This window comes from Eschrichtius robustus, chromosome 16 (genome assembly GCF_028021215.1).
Source record: "Eschrichtius robustus isolate mEscRob2 chromosome 16, mEscRob2.pri, whole genome shotgun sequence".
Lineage (NCBI taxonomy): Eukaryota > Metazoa > Chordata > Mammalia > Artiodactyla > Eschrichtiidae > Eschrichtius > Eschrichtius robustus.
This window is the reverse complement of record NC_090839.1, coordinates 71,158,831-71,173,204: the sequence shown is the minus strand read 5'-3', so window position 1 is coordinate 71,173,204 and position 14,374 is coordinate 71,158,831. Positions and strand designations below refer to the sequence as shown.

At 41.6% G+C, this 14,374-nt stretch overlaps 1 protein-coding gene across 2 annotated transcripts; it reads left to right on the top strand.

Annotated features, from left to right (window-relative positions):
- The first annotated feature begins 476 nt into the window (after window positions 1-476).
- PDZD9 (PDZ domain containing 9) lies at window positions 477-14,000 on the top strand. 2 transcript variants are annotated; one of them, XM_068525173.1, is made up of 4 exons: window positions 477-507; window positions 2,401-2,580; window positions 8,961-9,150; window positions 13,604-14,000. In XM_068525173.1, exons 1-4 carry the CDS (start codon window positions 477-479, stop codon window positions 13,998-14,000), a joined length of 798 nt encoding a protein of 265 aa, XP_068381274.1. The 2 variants fall into 2 exon arrangements, with proteins under 2 accessions (XP_068381274.1, XP_068381275.1); XM_068525174.1 differs by lacking the exon at window positions 2,401-2,580.
- The last annotated feature ends 374 nt before the right edge of the window (window positions 14,001-14,374 follow it).

Here is a 14,374-nt window from a genome sequence, read left to right as displayed (position 1 = left end):
GCACACCGCGATGAAGAGTGGCCCCCGCTTGCCGCAACTGGAGAAAGCCCTCGTGCAGAAACGAAGACCCAACACAAACAAAAAAAAAAAAAAAAAAAATCTAGTGGTTCTCAAAGTGTGGTCCTGGACCAGCACCTGGGAATCATAAATTCTTTAAAAAAAAAAAAAAAGAATCGGTGAGGAACCCACTGTGAGCCAGGCACTGTGCTAGTCCGCAGAAGTTTTGTTTTTCTGCACCCAAATTTTCACATACTGCATTTTCCAGGGTCACTGGGGACCTTGTGGTGACCGCACTGCAGCGCAACGTCTGGGCGGCGTTGTCGCAGCGTCCCCTGGGGGCCAGCCCGAGATCTCCTCGCCGCCCGCGGTCGGCCCGCAGTGCGCCGGCTCCCGGAGGGTTCGAAACAGTTGGGAGTTGGACTGACTCCAGCTTCGGTTCCGGGAGACCCTCCTGATCGGCCTGCCGTCCCGGGGCCATGAAGAAGGCCGTCCACAAAAGCGTTCAAGGTAGCTGGGTGATGTCCTGGGGACCAAGACTTCTTCACTTTTCCTCCTCTGTAAAATGGGAAATTCACACTCTTGGGCCTCTCACCATCATTTGTTTACCAAACTAAAATTTACATACAGGAAGAGTCCCCCCTCCCCCTTTTTAGTGTACAGCTTTGTGAGTTTTGTACCCACGTTTAACCACCACCACAATCAAGATGTGGAGGTCTCACCACCCCCAAAATTACCTTGTGATGAAGCCCTGTTGCTGCCAATGCCTTTCACCACCCCAGCTCCTGACACTCCTGATCTGTTTTCTATAGTTTTGCCCTTTCCATGGAGAATGTCACAAAAATGTCCATCCTATGATATGGAGTCTTTTGAATCTGGCTTCTTTCACTTAACGCTGCTGTCTTTTGAGACTGGGCTTCGTAGTAGATTATATCATGAGCACTTTAATTTGCAAGCTGAGGTTGGAACTCAGACCCTGTCTATGATGCCAGTTCTCTGTTTGCTCAGGAGCCAGAGGCTCGAGGAGGGGCTGACCTGTAATCCTGAAAAGTCTTGAAGATGGTACCTTCTTTATACTAGGTTACTTTGTTTTCCAGACAGAGAGCATCTGTGGTTTGGGGGAGGGTGAGGTTGGAGATAGGCAAGGACACTTGCTTGGAGTTGAAAGGGCCATGAAACCGCCCAGCTCCCTGCAGCTGGAGATGTGGGAGCATGGGAAGCCCCTTCCCCAGCAGTGGGGGGGGACTCCTGGGCCCCCCCAGACACCACAGTCACATGGATTTGGCAAAGGTTTGGCAAGGTAGCAGTTTGTCACTTCTCCTTAAGGAAAAGTGTTGTGTGTGTGAAATGCTGGGAGAGTGTGCTGAAAACAAGTTTCGCCAGAAGCTTCCTGTAGGTTGAAAATGAGTCTTCTCAGAAGCTTCCTCTTGGGAAAATAACTTGTTTTAAATCACTCCTCCATCTTCGAAACTTTTCTTATGAGGTTTAGTTTTGTAGAAAACATACTTCAACACCTCCCTGCCCATTTTTCCTGGATTTTCCTCCCAAATGCTTTTTTTCTACTGTCCATTTCCACTGACATTGCTTGGGTGACATGCTCTGGGTGAACGCAGTAACCCTTTCGTTTCTCACTTCCACTCTGGACCCCACAATCCATATAACAGCCAGAGGTTTTTGTTTGTGTGTTTCTCTGAATGCAGACCTTAGCTTGTCCTGCTGAAATTGCTTCTAATCTTTTCCAGTGAGGTAGACCTGCCAAGCAGCCTGTCTGCTCTGCCTTTGCTCCTCCTGCCTGCCCCCTACTGGTCTCCTTTATGTTCTTTCCTGTCTCAGAATCTTGATCTAATTTGCTCTCTCCCATCCTACTTTGCTTAAAGCTTTCCTGTTGGTCTTTTCGACCTCAATTCAGATTTTACCTCCTCTGTGAAGCCTTGACCCACCTTCCTCACAGGAGACGTTAGCCTCCTGTTGGTCACCCTCAGAGCTCTCTGAACTTTTCCTTCATAGCATGTGTCACAGTTTGTTGTTCAAAATATGTTTACATGATTCATTGATATTTGTCTCAGCCACTAGGCTGGAAGATCCATGAGGGCAAGAAACACTTACGTTTCCTAGCACACTGCCCGTATCAATAACTACTTGTTAAGTGAATGGATAATAGTAACTAACATTAATTAAATATTCACAATGTGCTAGGCACTGTGCAAAAGCCCTTTAACTGTCTCCTTTAATTTTCCTAACAACCCTCTGAGTGGGCATTTTTATTATCATCACTTTACTGATGAGGAAACTAAGGAAGAGAGAGGTTGAGTAACTGTCCCAAGGGTCTGGCTTTAGAACCCCAGTTACTACTGTCATGCTGATGTCTAGGTGAAGGACTAAAACAAATCTCTCCTTTTTTAGAAAGACAAATCGGCCTCAAGGTCAAGCCATCTATACACAACTTGAGCAAAACTCAGCAGACCAAACTCACTGTGGGCAGCCTGGGATTAGGCCTGGTCATCATCCAGCATGGGCCCTACCTTCAGATCACGCACCTCATTAAGAAGGGCTCTGCAGCCAGGGATGGAAAACTCCAGCCAGGTGACTGTGCTTTCCCCATGCCTCCCAAACACTCCACCTCTTTCTCCCTCCCATCTGCCTTCAGGGAGACTCAGGTTTCACTGTAACAATGATAATGATGACATTGTTTGAGAGCTTTCAATGGGCAGGCCAGTTGGTATTACTTGTATAACCTTCGCTGTTGGGCGTTTTTATTCATTGAATTCTTACAGTAACCCTCTAGGTAGGAACTATTATCATCCCCCTTTTACAGGTGAGGAAACTGAGGCTCAGTGAGACTGAGTTCCTTGTCGAGGTTCACCCCCATCTAGCAGGTGGGATTCATATACAGGCACAGCGTCACTCCAGCGTTTATGGCTCTCTGTGGATAAAGCTTTCTTCTTTTGTAGGCAGTATTAATCATCTTTAACATTTAGAAGCATGATCTTATTTCACCTTCCTGGCAATCCCTGAGGTAGATTCTACATTAAAAAAAAATTTTTTTTAATTCTTTAATAGACCTTTATTAGAGTATAATTGCTTCACAATACTGTGTTCGTTTCTGTTGCACAGCAAAGTGAATCAGCCATATGCACACACATGTCCCCATATCCACTCTCTCTTGAGCCTCCCTCCCATCCTCCCTTTCCCACCCCTCTAGGTCATTGCAAAGCAATGAGCGGGTCTCCCCGTGCTATGCTGCTGCTTCCCACCAGCTAACTACTTTACATTCGGTAGTGTATATATGTTGATGCTACTCTCACTTCGCCTCAGCTTCGCCCTCCCACCCCATGTCCTCAAGTCCATTTTCTATGTCTATCTCTTTATTCCTGCCCTGCAACTAGGTTCATCAGTACCATTTTTTTTTTTTTTTTTAGATTCTATATATATGCGTTAGCATATGGTATTTGTTTTTCTCTTTCTGACTTACTTCACTCTGTATGACAGACTCTAGGTCCATCCACCTCACTGCAAATAACTCAGTTTTGTTTCTTTTTATGGCTGAATAATACTCCACCGCATATATGTGCCACATCTTCTTTATGCATTCATCTGTTGATGGACATTTAGGCTGGTTCCATGTCCTGGCTATTGTAAATAGTGCTGCAATGAACATTGTGGTACATGTCTCTTCTTGAATTATGGTTTTCTCAGGGTATATGCCCCGTAGTGGGATTGCTCGGTCATATGGTAGTTCTCTTTTTAGTTTTCTAAGGAACCTCCATACTGTTTTCCATAGTGGTTGTATCAATTTACATTCCCACCAACAGTGCAAGGGGCTTCCCTTTTCACCACACCCTTTCCAGCATTTATTGTTTCTAGATTTTTTGATAATGGCCATTCTGACCGGCATGAGGTGATACCTCATCGTAGTTTTGATTTGCATTTTTCTAATGATTAGTGATGTTGAGCATCTTTTCATGTGCCTCTTGGCCATCTGTATGTCTTCCTTGGTGAAATGTCTATTTAGGTCTTCTGCCCATTTTTTAACTGGATTGTTTGTTTCTTTGCTATTGAGCTCCATGAGCTGTTTGTATATTTTGGAGATTAATCCTTTGTCTGTTGTTTCAGTTGCAAATATTTTCTCCCATTCTGAGGGTTGTCTTTTTGCCTTGCTTATGGTTTCCTTTGCTGTGCAAAAGCTTTTAATTAAGTCCCATTTGTTTATTTTTGTTTTTATTTCCATTACTCTGGGAGGTGGGTCAAAAAAGATCTTGCTGTGGTTTATGTCAAAGAGTGTTTTTCCTATGTTTTCCTCTAAGAGTTTTATAGTGTCTGGTCTTACATTTAAGTCTTTAATCCATTTGGAGTTTATTTTTGTGTATGGTGTTAGGTAGTGTTCTAATTTTATTCTTTTACATGTAGCTGTCCAGTTTCCCCAGCACCACTTATTGAAGAGGCTGTCTTTTCTCCATTGTATATTCTTGCCCTCTTTGTCATAAATTAGGTGCCCATATGTGCATGGGTTTATCTCTGGGCATTCTATCTTGTACCATTGATCTAGATTTCTGTTTTTGTGCCAGTACCATACTGTCTTGATTACTGTAGCTTTGTGGTATAGTTTGAAGTCAGGGAGCCTGATTCCTCCAACTCCGTTTTTCTTTCTCAAGATTGCTTTGGCTGTTCGGGGTCTTTTGTGTTTCCATACGAATTGTAAAATTTTTGGTTCTAATTCTGTGAAGAACGCCATTGGTAGTTTGATAGGGATTGCATTGAATCTGTAGATTGCTTTGGGTAGTATAGTTATTTTCACAATATTGATTCTTCCAATCCAAGAACATGGTATATTTCTCCATCTGTTTATGTCATCTTTGATTTGTTTCATGATTGTCTTATAGTTTTCTGAGTACAGGTCTTTTGCCTCCTTAGGTAGGTTTATTCCTAGGTATTTTATTCTTTTTGTTGCAGTGGTAAATGGGAGTGTTTCCTTAATTTCTCTTTCTGATTTTTCATTGTTGGTGTACAGGAATGCCAGAGATTTCTGTGCATTAATTTTGTATCCTGCAACCTTACCAAATTCCTTGATTAGATTCTACATTAAACCACCTTACAGAGAAGGAATCAGATATTTAGTAACTTGTACCTTGTCACACCAAGGAGTGGGGATTTGAACCCTCTGTTACACTCTTTGTCAGTACTGCCCTGCTTCTCTTGGCTTTGGGTGAATGAATTTTCCATCCAATTCAAGACGTTTTCCCAGCGCCTACTCTGGGCCTGGTGCTGTGCTCAGGAGTCAGGGACGCACAATGGGATGGTAAGGTGGTGGGAAGGAAAGACCATTCAGTGGGAGCTGGCCTGAATTCAGGCCCAGGCTCTGCCACTTTCTAGTTCTGTCACCTTGGACAAAGCCCCTTAACTTTCCTGGCCTTAGTCACCTCATCTCTAAATTGGGATAATACCACCTTTGTCAGGAGTTGCTAGGATTTGATGAGATAATCTTTATGAAAATGCTTTGAGAACTACAGTGCTATGGAAATGCTGGCAATCATTTCTCTTAGGCTGTTCTTACTTAGAGATTCTTTAGACTGGTATCTTTTTTGTTGTTGTTGTTAACCAAAAATGATTGTGGTACAGGAGCCCCCAGTGGATTAAACCACTGGTTTGCAACTCTGGTTACCTATTAGAATCACCTGGAGACCTTTTAAAACAAAAATGCCTTGGCCCCATGTCCCCAGAGGTTCTGATTCAATTGGTTTGGCTTTGGGGATAGGGCAGTTCATGGTTTAAAAGCTCCTCAGGTGATTCTAATTGCAGCTAGGGTTAGAAGCAGTGGATTAAAGAATTAAGTAGACCAATGATGCTATTACAAAAGTTTACCTCACCTTAAAATCCAAAGCATTTTCTCCACATAGAAAATGGTGCTGGGGAACAATCTGACAGAAAGAGAGTTCTGGACTTTCCAGACCAAAAGAACTCTAGGCCAGGTCCCATGGGCCTTTTCTGCTTGTTCTCCTTAGCTTCTCTGGGGTCAGGGGACAGATGCTCGTTGATAACCAGAGTGCACACTCACTAGAGTGGGACAGGAGTATGCTTTCATGCACATGAAACAGAATCTCCTGGTGGGGCTACAGTTAGTGGGCTCCTGGAGGTCAGAGGCAGTCTTGAATTCACCTTTTAAATCCACGACTTACCTACAGCACTGGCACATTTATTATGTCTGTGCTTGATAAATGAATAGCAAGTGAGTATTTGTCCTAGGCATTTTGCAAGGTGTTTCCACATCTATTATCTCATTTAATCTCTGCAACACTCCTGGAAGGTAGATAACAAAACATAGACCCTTAGAGAGATGAAGTAATTTGTTCAATACAGAGCTAAGTGGGTGGTCAGAGCTGAGACTTGAAACCGTATCTGCTTAGAAAGCCCATACCTTTGACTAGAAAAGAGATTTCAATAGAGAGTAAGTCCAGGGCCCCAAATCTCTTCATGACAAGTCAGCCACTTCTCTTCAAGGTCTAGGTTTCAAAGACTCTGTAACTCAGTCCTTTTGACAATGATTATGAAATTTTGAGAGGTGATGGTCTCAGAAACCTGATGTATATTTGACCCCATTACCTCCCCGCCCCATTATTTCTCATTCATATGCTTTGAATTTCTCTCTTTTTGGTGTTTCATAATAGGGCTTCATCTCGATTTCCTGATTAGTTTATTCTGGCTAAACTTTAAAATCCTTTTGGCCAGTATAGCTTTAGCAAACTCTGATATCCAGAGTCTTAAGAAATTAATATAGCTTTTTTTTCCTTTTCTCGGAGAAATTAATATAGCTTTGAAGGTAAATACAAGTCATGTACTGGTCACCACCCTTACTAGGCCACATTCATTCAATAAGCATTTCCTGAATGCCTGCTCTGTGTAGGCATCCTGCTAGGCACTGTGGTATAATGATGAGCCAGACATACATGGTCTCTAACCACACAGAGCTTATGGAATTTACAGCCTAGTTTGTAGAGATGGTAGTGGCTTGGCTGCTGCAAAGTTGATTAAATATAGGTAATCGAGACAGTTTATATAATGTGGTTCCTATAGCCCATTAAAACAGAAAGAAAATGTATAATGTTGATATTCATAAATACCAAATTGGTGTTTCTTTATGAAAGGCAATGTTAATGTCTATTGCCAGAGTACTCACATTCACACAATGATATGTCTGGTTTACAGCCAGGACGGTCAGGGAATTAAGCTGTTTATTTTCTGCCCTCTTGATAAAAGTCACCCTTTAACAACATAATTAAGCAGAATGACAAGCCATAAACACTCCTTTTAAGATTAGGCAAGTAAGCTCATCCAGTGAGGTCTTCTTCCTCCCCCCCCCCCATTTTAATTAACCTCCATGGGGTGAACAGTTTTAGATCCCACAATCTGCAGGTCGCTGGGAGAAACCCTGTTTCATTCTGAAGTTAGCCCCAGCTATTTTTAAAGACCAAAGTAGAAGGTTTTCTTCACCCTTCTAAGTATTCATTTTCTTTAATACTGTGAACTTTTGTTTCTGATAGGATCTAGCACTATGGAAATTTGTCCTTGGCATTCCTTGGAGGCTTCCTTTGGGATCAGCATAATTCCCAATTATAGCACAGTGGGGAGTAGTATCAGAGAATGTACTTCATCTTGACTCTTTTTTCTCCTCTGAGGTTAGGCTTCAGCTGTCTTTCAGGTTGATTGAGGGGTCTCTAGCTTCCCATGCACAGAGAGGTGAACATATCCTTTGGGACTCATTGGGGTCACTTTATCCGATGTTAGCTATAAAGTATCCATGACCATTTGGCAGGATGTTAGTACTAGTAAGAGCTGATGACTAAGATTTTACCCAATGTATCTGTCTGTCCTTAAAAAGCAATTTCCCTGTATTCCTTCCTCTCTTGCTGAATGCCCTTGTAGTAGTCAGAGGTCTTCAATGCAAGCAATAGAAAAGTTCTGTTAAGGCATTGGATTTAGAACAATGAGTCTGACAGAATTGCCAGAAAGCCTGGAGAACCAGGTTTGGAAAATGGTGAGAGAACAAAGGGCCATGGAAACTGGGTGCTCCTGTCACCTCTCTGCATCTCCTGCTCCACGTTCAGTGACCCAGGGAGACTGACAAATAACTGGACCTAGTTTACATGTTCATGCCCTAGCTGCTGGGTACAAGTGAATAATTGGTCTTTTTAACATCCAGTTTGGAGGTCCACGGGCTTGCTGTCAAGATGTGGTTCTCTTCCTATCTGCTGGGGGCTCAGGAGCTCCATGGTTGGCCATCACCCTTCCCTGCCTGTTCAGCACCGTGCTATGGTAGGGGACCTAGCTGTCTAATCCCTTTGAGCTGACATACTCTCTGTATACATAGCTTAAACTTAATTAAAGCATGCTAATTGTCCAGTGTTGCATGTAGAATTACTTGCTCAACGAATACTATGTAAGGGCAAACATTAAACTAAAAGGCTTGATGTTTAATATGGTCTGCTTACTGTGGAGAGCATTGGAAATGGCCAGGCAGGTATAATAGAAAGTAGGTCATTTATTCACTTAGTGTAAGTGGTTTTTTCTTTAATAGTAATAGCCATTTATTTTACTTGAAGCAAACACATTTTTAGAATCCTAAAGGATGATTCAGATTATAAATGGTTTTTAGCCTCTGTCACACCAAGGACTTTAGAAATGTTGTAAAAACATGCTACAATATCTACCACCACACTGACTATTAAGAAACATCTTGCATGTATTCTTCATTATTCAAAGGATACTTACGTCACTGAGAGGGTCATTTTTATTAAATAAAGGCTGAAGCCTGGCTTTGGTTCAAAATGAACCAACAATATGAACCCATAAAATGAAATACCTCACCCCTCCCCCCAAAAAAGAAAGAAAAATATCGCACAATAAAGCCAGAAATGGTATGATCCTTTTAAACCATTATCTTAATTTTACTGATTTTTTTCCTTTTTCAGGTGATGTTTTGATTAGTGTTGGCTATGCCAATGTGTTAGGATATACTCTTCGAGAATTTTTAAAGCTTTTGCAACATATCACCATAGGAACAGTGCTACAAATCAAGGTTTACCGAGATTTTATTGACATACCCCAAGAATGGCAAGAAATATATGATTTAATCCCTGAGACCAAATTCCCAATTACACGGTAAGTAGTTAAGTTTAGGAATCTTTGTTATACTACAGAGTTCCCCAGGGTCTAGGAAGTAGAGTCTTAGTTTAATGTGAGAACTATCAGTTGGACCATGTAGGAGGGATTGATGACACTGCCACAATTTAGTGGGTTTCTAAGTCCTTTTGGAAAGTACAATCTGTAGGACCTAATATGAGGCAGAATGATAAAGGCAAGAGCCTTGGACATGGAGTTTAAAAAAAGACCAAACTATCCAATGGCAACTCCACCTCCAAACCTACATGCGTGACTCTGCCTTTTCCAAAGTTAGCCCTTAAACATGCGCTGTGAATCCCATTTCCTCATTTGTCTCCGGCATATTCAACTTCTCTCTCTGGATCCTTCCCAATAACATTTAAGCCCCTTTAAAACCTCTACCATCTTAGCAAACCCCACCTAATTCCACTCTCCTCTTTCCCTTCCGGCCACTGCCCTGTCCCTTGACTCCAAACCCATTGAAAGAGCTGTATTAGACTTTGCCATTTCCTCAGGAGACACCATTTCCCCCCTCAGTGCAGGCCTTGGCTGAGAGTCCTTTTTCCCAGGGTCACTTACAACCTTCATACTGCTGATTTCAGTGGACTCTTCTCAGTCTTTATTTTGCTTGGCTTCTGAGCAGCATTAGACACTGTACACTCAACTCTGGTTGAAACATCATTTTCCCCAGACTTCTGGGATACCATACTCCCATGATTTTCCTATTTCCTCTAGTCACTTCCTCTTGATCTCCTTTTACCCAACCTTGGAGTTCCTCAAGGTTTAATCTTTGGCTTTCTTCTCTCAATCTCCTAAGCAAACTCCTTGATTTCTCTAAAAACAGAACTACCATATGACCCAGCAATCCCACTACTGGGCATACACCCTGAGAAAACCATAATTCAAAAAGAGACATGTACCACAATGTTCATTGCAGCTCTATTTACAATAGCCAGGACATGGAAGCAACCTAAGTGTCCATCGACAGATGAATGGATAGAGAAGATGTGGCACATGTATACAATGGAATATTACTCAGCCATAAAATGAAACGAAATTGAGTTATTTGTAGTGAGGTGGCTGGACCTAGAGACTGTCATACAGTGAATAAGTCAGAAAGAGGAAAACAAATACCGTATGCTAACACATATATATGGAATCTAAAAAAAAAATGGTTCTGAAGAACCTAGGGGCAGGACAGGAATAAAGATGCAGATGTAGAGAATGGACTTGAGGACACGGGGAGGGGGAAGGGTAAGCTGGAATGAAGTGAGAGAGTGGCATGAACATATATACACTACCAAATGTAAAACAGATAGCTAGTGGGAAGCAGCCGCATGGCATAGGGAGATCAGCTCGGTGCTTTGTGACCACCTAGAGGGGTGGGATAGGGAGGATGGAAGGGAGACACAAGAGGAAGGAGATATGGGGATATATGTATAGCTGATTCACTTTGTTATAAAGCAGAAACTAACACATCATTGTAAAGCAATTATACTCCAATAAAGATGTTAAAAAAAAACTCCTTGATTTCTGTGGTTTCTATTAGTATCCATAAATTAATAATTTTCAAATTGTATTATCTCCAAACTTGTATAAACACCCACTTGATATCTGCATTTGTATGTATCATAAACCCCTCAAACTCATTACGCCTAAAATCAAAAGCCAGCTTGCCACCGTCCTAGTGGAAGAACACTCACATAGTCAAACAAGTCAGAAATTTACGGGTTGTGCTTGATTTCTCCATCTCCCTTTTCTTTAAGTGACAAATTCAGTGCTCTGTTGCAAGAGTGGTCCTTATTAATTCTGACCAGATTCCTGACCACTAGTTGCTACAGCTGTGCACCTTTGCTTATTGGGATGGGCTCAAAGAAATATGGCTAGGGACTTTACTAAAGACTAAAAAATGGCCCATATTCCATAGACATTACTTTGGAGTCCAACTTGTGGCCCTAGGAACTGATATGGCTAGCAGATGTGCTTTGCTTGTCTCCCTCAGTGTTTTAAACACTGTAGAGAGAAAGGAGGATACATAGGGGGTGCTCTTCCAGGGGGCAGTAATACGCTATTTCTTGACCTGCGCAGTAGCTACCAAGGTATTTATAATTTTTTTCATTCAACTTTTTTGCATTTTTCTGTGTATTTCAAAAAAAATTTTTAATGAAAAAATATTTGAGTCGCTAAATTTACAAATCTAAGATTTCATGCAAAGAGTCTTTATCTCTGGTTTCTCCTGAAGAAACTAGAAGATGGGCTTGCATTCCCACATGGTGACAGTGGACTAGAGCTGGGCAGTTGTCCCCTTCAGATGAGGTACAGATTGGGGAAAAAATTCCCAGTAACTAAACCAATCCTGATTTGATTAAAAATCATTAATGATAATAGTGATAACTGCTTACTATGTGGTGAGCACTGCTTTACAAGCATTATACCATTTAATCCTCATGCCAATTCTTTTTATTTATCCTCGTTTTATAGGTAAGAAAACTGAAGCCAATGGAGTGTATAAACTTGCCAGAGGCCACAGGGCTAAGTGGTATATGTCTGTCTCCAGAGCAGCAATGTCCAATAAGAACTTTCTGTGATAGTGGAAATGTTCTGTATCTGTGTTATCCCATGTGGTAGCCACTAGCCACAGGTGGCTACTAACCCCTGAAATGTGAAGATTTGTAACGGAGGAATTTTAAATTTTATTCAAGTTTAACCAGTTTAAATTTAGCAGCCACACGTAGCTGGTGGACCTTGTATTGGGGAGTTCAGCTCCCGAACCTGAGCTCTTAATCATTTGCTTATAGAACAACTACGTTCTAAGCACAGAGTTCAGAATATTAAAAATCTAAGGATGGCAGATTGACCATTCAAAAGCAAACACAGAACAGCACAACTTAAGTATGAGGCTAAAATCCACAAACTTAGGAACAATATCAATCATGTTCTGAATCCCTTTCTTAATTAAGCAAAGTGCTTATAGCTAAGGCATTTTAGCATCTTATGTGGAAGGGGGCGGGGAAGGGGCAGAAGTGGAAGGAAAAGGCTTATTTGGTATGACTTCCTTCAGGAGCAAAGAGCACTGTGTGCACAACGGAAATACTCCATAGGATGCTCTGGGCAGGCCTAGTCGTATAAAAACTGTTTCCAGCTAACCCTGACCTCTGCTGGCTTGTGGCGTTACTATCTAATGCAGTTCAATAAGAACCTGGCTCTGCCGCCTGTCCTTGACGGTTATCTAATACAGTTACAAAGGATGTCCTTTGCACTCTGAAGGCAAACTGTTCTAGTCCTGAGATCTGAATCTCCTTGCACAGCACTAAATTAAGGATTAAAAGAAAATAGTACAATTAAGACTAGCGGCCCTTAGTAAAATTGACTCCATACCAAATGTCATTTCCAAAAGAGATAAACTTTAGGAAAAGCTTCAAAAGCTTAGGAGCAAATAAAACAGGCAGGCCTCCAAGGATGTTAGTGAAAACACCAGTAAGTCTGATAGCTTGGAGGGACTGGGGTAGGGAAGAAATCTATTTCCTATTAGCAGGACAGAAAGTAACAGAGAAAGTAACCGAGGTTCATAATTACAAAGGTCTGGTTTTGGATCTGCTGGCAAATCCAGCACCAGAATGAGGGGTAGCAGGTAACAGACAGTATTTGTTCAGGAAAATAATAGCAGGTGCATGTGCGGCAGACGTGAGAAAAGTTCAAGAAACCTGTTGTTGGCAAATTACAAAAAAAAAAGTCTGTACAAGTTTTTGGATGGCAACAGCGAGGTGGAATAGTGAATGATGAGACATCTGGATAGAAGGGTGTTCTACAGATCCACATATGTAAACCCAAATGAGAAGCAAAGAATGATGCTCAGGGGAGGAAAAAAAAACTCAGATTAGCATGTTGAAGATCTCTGAGGGCCATTATTTCTGGATGCCCCCTTGGAAATCAGTAATATTCTGTTATTGCTGACCCCATGTGACCCATGAAAACTGAGTTCTGTGGAGGAGATGGCCACACTGACCTGTCATTCTGTGTGAAGTGAAATTAACCCACCGTTAAGGCCTGCTAATATTCTGGTCAATAGTCTGGCTTAAGTCTGTGCAAAGCTTTTAAAAGTAATGTGAAATAATTTAGGGCAGAATTTGATTTCCATTTAGGAATGGAAACAAATTTAAAGGTAATTTTTTTTTTGGCCGCATCTCGCAGCTTGTGGGACCTTAGTTCCCCTACCAGGGATTGAACCTGTGCCCTCGGCAGGGAAAGCTACAGCCCTAACCACTGGACTGCCAGGGAATTCCCTAAAGGTAATTTTAAAAAGAGAAAATTTTCAATAACACAGAAAGGTAGTGTTAAAGCTAAATTGTATTCTTTCTTTTACGAACCAAAGCAGGTTGTAAGACATCTCTTAGGTGATAATGAATGTTCAGACATTAAGAATCCATTTCATTCACTATTCTTTTCATTTCAGCACAACAAAGAAAACTGAGGAGGCACAAGATGACTCTTTCACAAGCAGTGATGACGATGAAGATGCAGTTTTAGATAAAAGACTTAAGTACTATAAATATCCACGGTCCACTGGGCATTACCCTGCAAGGAGACCAATGTCTATCTCCACAGAATGGCATGGATATAAAAAGAAGAACTGTACTATTAGTGTAGGAAAAGACATTAACTGTGACGTGATGATTCACAGAGAGCACAAGAAAGAAGTGAGAGCCCCTTCTCCATACTGGACAATGGTGAAGCAAGACAATGAAAGCTCCTCCTCCTCCTCGGCCTCCTCTACCTCAGATGCATTTTGGCTCGAAGACTATGCCCATGTTGAAAAGGGCAAGAGTGAACCTGTATCAAAAGTTGGTTAGGCAGCAGTTTGCAAATCTGTGACCACAGGAGCATTTGTCTTGAAAACACCCATTTTTTGTGCACTGCCATGTATACGTTTGCTATACTTACAGGAATATGTGCAGACTTAACATTTCTCTTTCACGAGTGTGTTGTAAAGCCTTTAGAGACCTTCTTCAATGTGATATCCAAAGACTTCCTTGGGGTTTCATAGGCCTCACAATTATTCAGATCCTTAAGACCTTCCTTTCTGAGAAGAATGTCTCATATTTTAGAAAATGCAGCAGAGGAACCCAATACCAGAATGTGTAAACACAGTAGAGAATTTTACTCTTTAAGGTAAGTATCACATTTTACTTTATTTAGTTTCTCGTTTGTAAACTTCAAGTGCCCT

Coding starts and splice junctions, on each gene's coding strand:
- PDZD9 (XM_068525173.1), top strand. CDS start 477: ATGAAGAAGGCCGTCCACAAAAGCGTTCAAG. Junction 508..2,400: donor CGTCCACAAAAGCGTTCAAG/GTAGCTGGGTGA, acceptor CTCCTTTTTTAG/AAAGACAAATCGGCCTCAAG. Junction 9,151..13,603: donor ACCAAATTCCCAATTACACG/GTAAGTAGTTAA, acceptor TTTTCATTTCAG/CACAACAAAGAAAACTGAGG.